The sequence below is a fragment of the Oryza glaberrima genome, chromosome 12 (genome assembly GCF_000147395.1).
Source record: "Oryza glaberrima chromosome 12, OglaRS2, whole genome shotgun sequence".
Lineage (NCBI taxonomy): Eukaryota > Viridiplantae > Streptophyta > Magnoliopsida > Poales > Poaceae > Oryza > Oryza glaberrima.
In genome coordinates, this window is record NC_068337.1 from 5839383 (window position 1) to 5845984 (window position 6602).

At 42.7% G+C, this 6602-nt stretch overlaps 1 protein-coding gene across 2 annotated transcripts; it reads right to left on the minus strand.

Annotated features, from left to right (window-relative positions):
- Window positions 1–738: 738 nt before the first annotated feature.
- LOC127757626 (diacylglycerol kinase 2) lies at window positions 739–5454 on the minus strand. 2 transcript variants are annotated; one of them, XM_052283186.1, is made up of 8 exons: window positions 5277–5454; window positions 3581–4716; window positions 2796–3171; window positions 2613–2689; window positions 2290–2409; window positions 2033–2197; window positions 1736–1873; window positions 739–1344 (listed from the first exon to the last, which is right to left on the minus strand). In XM_052283186.1, the coding sequence occupies exons 2-8, from the start codon at window positions 4673–4675 to the stop codon at window positions 1192–1194; spliced, it is 2124 nt and encodes a 707-aa protein (XP_052139146.1). In that variant the 5' UTR covers window positions 4676–4716; window positions 5277–5454; the 3' UTR covers window positions 739–1191. The 2 variants fall into 2 exon arrangements, with proteins under 2 accessions (XP_052139146.1, XP_052139147.1); XM_052283187.1 differs by lacking the exon at window positions 5277–5454 and adding an exon at window positions 4888–5193.
- Window positions 5455–6602: the final 1148 nt, after the last annotated feature.

A 6602-nucleotide genomic window follows, 5' to 3' on the forward strand; every position in this document is an offset into this window, starting at 1 on the left:
AATTCGATGCATGCACATTCCCATCCCCATTACTTCCTAGCACCAAACAGACCAAGACTTGTAAAAAGGTTGTGCGCACATATGTGTACATATATGTCCATTTATTTTCATACACAAATAACGAAAATACTAATATGATAATCATTTGGGAATAACTAATTTTTGGGAACCGAGGTTGATTAACTGTGATCTACTATAAAGTAGCCTTTATTTTAAGGAGATATGCAATCCTCTAGTTTGATGGTTTCGCTTCTGCCAGCCTCGAGCAACTTCCTTCAATTCGTCTGCTCCGACGTGGCAGGTTCAAGCAAATGAACCTGATTCGTCTCTGTTTCAGTTTTGCAATTGGCAAAATTGGTTCTGTAGCAATAAAAAAAACACCGATTTTATATTTATAGCATTGAAAGTAATTTGGTGCCAGTATACTGCCCTCGTGCACTTGTCTACGTTGGACTAAGCTAGAGTTTTTAATCTGCCGCGTCCTGAAACTGACGGCAAAGGGTAATTTACCTTCAAGCAGATGGTAAACTACGGCAACGGGGATCGCTAAAAAAACTTGGAGCATTGTCTTGGTAGGGAAAATGGCAAAGGAGGTAAAAGAGAATCATGGCTTCAGGTAAATCAACAATTTCCATCACCAGAGCCAGGTTGAGAATAACGTAAATCTTTTGAGACGAATACAAGATTTAGAAACAAACATCAATGAAGAAATAGAATCAGCAGGATCATCACAACTGATTTCTGTCACGACAGGCACCAAAAGAATCTTTAGTCACTCATCAGGAACAAAATCCACAATCTTTCTTCTGTCAAAAAACGAGGGATTAAACTTACATTCATACCTTTTGTATAGGCCACCGATACACCCTAGATACAGCTTACAATGCTCATTGAACCCTATATGCAGTAACAGTGTTTCTACGCGCTACAAAACTCTTCGTAAACTGGTGAATACTCACCTTGATGAGCCCACAGCCCAGTAAACAAAGAAGCAGATCACCTAGTGTGAAAAGGTAATCTATGTATGTATACGTCAAATCATGAAAACAGGAAATCTTCTATTTCCTCTGTGTAACATCCTACCGTATGCCTTTCTCATCTGTGCAAGGGGAACTTCTCAACACAAAAGGGAGTGGATTCGGTATCAGCATTAGTACAGCGAGTAAGAGATGGAGGGGACGGGCTGGACTGTCAGGAGGACAAACGTAGTGCGATCTCATGAAGGAGCAATCTCTTCTGAGCAGCATCAATCACACCATTGCACTCTGCATTCACGAGGACCTCGCTCATGATAGCAGCGGCATGCCCGGTGGGTTCTTCGGATGTCCTCCTCAACATGAACATCTGAGCACAATAGCAAGACATCGTCAGTTGGGCCATTGTAATAAGTTTTACATACATCTTCAATATGATTGTGTATGTGAATATCAGATGCAGAGTGCTGAAACAGGCATGAAGTTGGTTGTCAGTTCAATGAACTCCACTTTGTAGGTTGTATATCATGATTTGACTAACACAAAATAGGATGCTTTAAGATCACATAATATACAACAGAAATTTGGAAATACTAATTGAAGTCACAGCTACCTTATAGTTCTCAAGAAAACCACAGACTATTTCACAAAGAGCGAATAAAATCATTTTCCACCAGTACATAAAGAAGCATCTTCATGTGTAAAAAAGATAATATATAAACTCTCCATGCGTATCTAGTTCATCTAGAGAGATAAAGTACCTGCCCACGATGAGATATCTCAAGGCACCCGGGTGGCTGGATCCATGGCTCACCATCAACCTGAACAGGGAATGAACTGTGGAGATGCAACCTTATAACTTTCCCTTGGGCTAGCCTGTGTGCTCTAGAGAGTCCCACCTATCAAACAAAGAAAGAAGACTGAGTTGCTGCCTTCACATTATCATTACTAAAAGGGTAAAAGCTAAAACTACCAAGTGCAGCAGGAACAGAAGACTCCTAGAAAATGGAAAGATGGAGAATAGTCTAACAACATGCAAGCATACACATCAAGCTTACCTGCAGTTTTCCTAGATGCCACGTCCCAGATATACAGACAACCTCAAGCATTTTGTCATGCATGGATTGCAAACCAAAATCATCATCATGTTCATTGTCGTTTTGCCAAAGATCAACACCGCCCATGTAGCTAGGAATGTTCAGAACAATCACACCTTCTGCGTCCTGATGAGAAATAGCATATATATAAGAAGCTCATCCGATGATAAATCAGAGTGTGGACTGTGGAGGTACATAAAAGATGCGTAGCATGTTACCTCTGGAATTTCGACGTTCTTTCCATCAACTTCAAGACTAACATGCCATGGTAAATCAGAACATGACCTATCCATGATATCCTTAGCGCCTTCTCTAGCATATATCAGCTTGTTGACAAACTGCTCAGTAGAAAATTGAATTATTATTATTATTTTGACTAGTAAAAGTGATAGAAGAGGAGGTAGCATAAGATCAAATGCTAAGGGAGGTCAATATTTCAGGGGTTTCCATAAAAGGAGGTTCAATTTCTACAGGGATTTTGCTTGTTCCAAATGGAGAAACATCATTTTGCAGAAAAATATATGTAGAAATCAATCCCTACCTGGCTGCAAAATTTATCTGGTTTTTCCTCTCTCGTAGTGTGGAAGTCATATGCAACCTTGGCATCACATCCAACACCTACAGGCCAAACATGATAAAATAACATATTCAGCAACTTCTGGTTGAAGTGAGATATATATCATAACATCGAGTAAGATGATGGAAGTTGAGAGATGCATCGTACCTATATAATTAGTCATAAATTTAACTTGCTTGGTACATTGATCTTCTGCTCCATTCTTCTCTTTGATGGCAACATTCCAGCGATCAAGCACGGTAACTGCTGCGTGGTCAACATCATTTAGAAGTGCACATATTCCCCCTTGTCCTTCAACAGAAGACAGACCTCCACCCCAGCGCATAACACGAGATAGGTCATTTCCTGTTCCTAATGGAAGAATGGAAACAGGCGGAGGAGATTCATAGTTCTGCTTTTCAATAGCATCAAGAACCCATGCAACAGTCCCATCCCCACCACAAACAAGGATTCTGAAGTGTTTTACATTGTGGAAAAATTGCAATCCAACTTCAGGTCCCTGAGAAGCACTAAGCTCAAATATCTGAAACAAGAATGAGATTTTCCAGGTTAAGAATAGAGTATCAAATATGTCACAATCAACCACGGCTAATACTAAAGTTAACAGTAGATTAACTAAACATTTGATGATGTCAGATCTCAGTGACTATTTTGGTTGGCGGAATAAAGTGTGCAAATGACAAAAATAGTACAACTTCACTCTGAGGGCAACATCAAAAGACAAATAGATCAATCTAGAACCTACATAGGTATAAAATGCCTATTAATTAGCAAGTATCGTAGAATGAACCAAGGAAAACTGCTGGCTACAATTTTCAGCAGATGTATCATGCATATAAAGCTAGAGAAACTAGCAAGCAGTTTAATTGACTCAGCAGTTGATAAGAATGAGCTGCTACCATTTTCGTAAGTAAAGAATTAAGGAAAATTACCTGGATAGGATTTAGCAACATGTTAAGCCTTCTTCTAAGAGAAGGCCCATTTCGTCCTCCACTCTTGCCGTTAATGAAAACAAGCAGTGGCCTTGAATCTTGTGGCAAATCAATGATTTCATACTTTTTCTTCCCTCCATTAGGGCTGCCATATCCATGTGTTTGCTTGACAGAATCCCCACTAGACTTATGGTTTGCCAGCGCATACTTTCCATTCAAGTTCTGCAGTCTAGCAAACCCTTCAAGCACAGAATCAAGGATAGAGCTGTTTGTGGGGACTGGACTTGTCTTACCACCAGGATGGTTGTTCATGCGTTTCTTGTTGCCTCGCCTCTTAATCCTGCCCCTAACTGATGAAGTGACAAGACCTTCCTTGATCGAGTTGAGCATTCCAGTAATTGCTGGTCCTTGGGCAACTTCTTTCACAGACAGAGGAGGAACAATGAGCCTCCTGAGAAGGCCTAGATCACAAGTATTCCCCGTCTCCTTTAACAGCTTTGCATGACAATCAACATGGATCTGCCGCTGGCACCACAGGCAGCGCCATATTGGAGAGACGCCGAGAAATGGCACACCACATGGCTCATCGCAGTAGTAACAGAAAGAGGACATCTCTGGGTTGTCATCCAGCTCCACCCACCTCTCCGACCAGTGATGAAGCAAGGTGGAAGCACCATGCTGTGAAACACACTTGCAGTCCTTCTCGGCGCCACGAGAGCAGCCAGAATGGGCCGCCACCCCACACACCGAGCAGCGGTGGACCACAACGGCATCGGCACCCCGAGAGCCCACACCCTGAGCTGTGGTCAGGGACGACAGGCACACGCAGCACGTCGAAGGCTGGCCGCCACGGAAGTAGTCCTCGGTCCAGGTGTGGCCGGAGCTGGGGCACCGCAACGACTTCCACGCCGCCTTCTTCTCCCTGGCAGCCGCCTTGATCCAGTACAGCGACGCCGCCCTCTGCAGCCTGAGGAGGGCGTAGATGAGCGCGGCGAGGCCGAAGGAGCCGGCGGTGATGAGCCAGCCGAAGAACTGGAGCCCCGAGGTGTCAACCAAGTGAGTCATGTTCACCAGCAGCGATCCCACAAGGTCCATCCCAATTAGCCGCCAGGCTTGACAGCCTCAGAAGCAGAACCCTGCAGAGCAGAAATCAGCCAAAAATCACCCCCACAAATCATCTCTGATATCATTCTCCACAGAATAAATATAATAATCTTCTCCTGATACAAGAATCTTCATGGTATGCAGAACTAACAATCTAGAGCTGAAAAAAGTGAGCGCTACCACCAATCTCACACAATTCCTACTTTGCTAAATTTGAACGCAAAGGAAGCCCCTCTCCCTTCCCTTCCCTTTGGATAAAGGGGAGCGAAATCGCAGCGAGTATTGAGCATCAGAACCAACTACTGGGTCATCATCACCACCAATCTACAACTCCCGATTCACCGAACCGTACGGACAGAAGGAGCAGCGCATGGCAACCAAAATCCCTCCGATTTCAGCGGAAGGGGGTCGCATCCATCAAAATCCAGTGGGGGAGGATGGGATCACCACCACCCCCACAAATGAAATCCCCGAGCGAGCGAGGCACGAAACCCCACCAGATCCCGCATTCCCTGATCCACACCAAACCCCACCCCACCCAACCCAACCCAACCCCACGACAAACACGCGCGGAGATTACGGTGGCACGCACCTCGATCGGCCTCGTGGCGGCGGGGGCGCGGGCGGGTTCAAGGGGTGGAGCAAACCCTAGCTCTCGCTTCAGCTTCGGCTGGCGGCCCCTCGCTGGCTGGGCTGCGGCTTCGCGGGTTTCTCCGCCGCGTCGGTCGCGTCGTGGTGGAAGGGAGGAGAGGATGGGGAGAGGCCGGGTTGGCCGGGAGTGGCGTTTTAAAAAGGAAGGGTGCGAAAGCGCGTGCACCCGTGTTTCTCTTTCTTCTTTCTTCGCCGCTCTATGGGGGATTGGACTTCTCCTCCCTATATTTATTTTTTCTTCATTATTATTATTATTATTATTATTATTATTATTATTATTATTATTATTATTATTATTATTATTATTTGATATATTATTTCGTAAAATATTTCTTTAGCTGATTTTTTAGGGTGAATAGATATAATTCCTTAAGTTTCACCAAAAGTTCAATTTAATCGTTTCAGTTTTATTTTATCCACGTAGGTTCTATAAGTATTTGTTTTGATTTAAAATTATCCTGAGTTCACTTATACCATATTGACATAGGGCTATTCCTATTGAGTGAGATCACCACTCTCGGGGCAATTGGAGTTCTCCCTATTTCCTTTTTCTCTTATTATTATTATTATTATTATTATTATTATTATTATTATTATTATTATTATTATTGTTGTTATTGTTCGATATATATTTCATAAAACATTTATTTAGCTATGATGTGATTCTTTTTGGCAAACTATGGCTGTGTTCATTTGTAGTAGTTAGTAGAGTTGTGGCGGTAACCATATACATTCTCTACTAAAATGATGATTAGGTGTGTCAAATTCGGTTGCCAACCAAACAGACAATTACTGTCTCTGTATTTTTTAAAAAAAAATAAATGACGCCGAGTGATCAGTAGGCAGGTTTGGATTTTGATTGCTTTTCTGTAACCATCGTATTCGTTTCGATGGCTCCTATGCGGGTCTTCATCTTCGTTTTCCATGTACTGCCTTTTGTCCTGGTAGATGTGAATGTGATACGGCGCTACAACAAGGACAAAGGTTTTCTCCCTTTCTTCAGCTGGCACTTGTCTTGTTTGAATTTGAACCGGTAGCAGGAAGAAATCTCTGTCAACACTTGAAAAACCTCACTGTTTTGTCAGTTAGTAGTTAGTGTGCTAATAGTAACTTAGGCCCTGTGTTAGGTGGTGTTTGGATACAGGGATTAAATTTTAGTCCCTGTCACATCGGATGTTTGGACACTAATTAGAAGTATTAAATATAGACTAATAATAAAACTAATTGTATAAATAAGAGCTAATTCGTCTGACAAATTTTTTAAGCC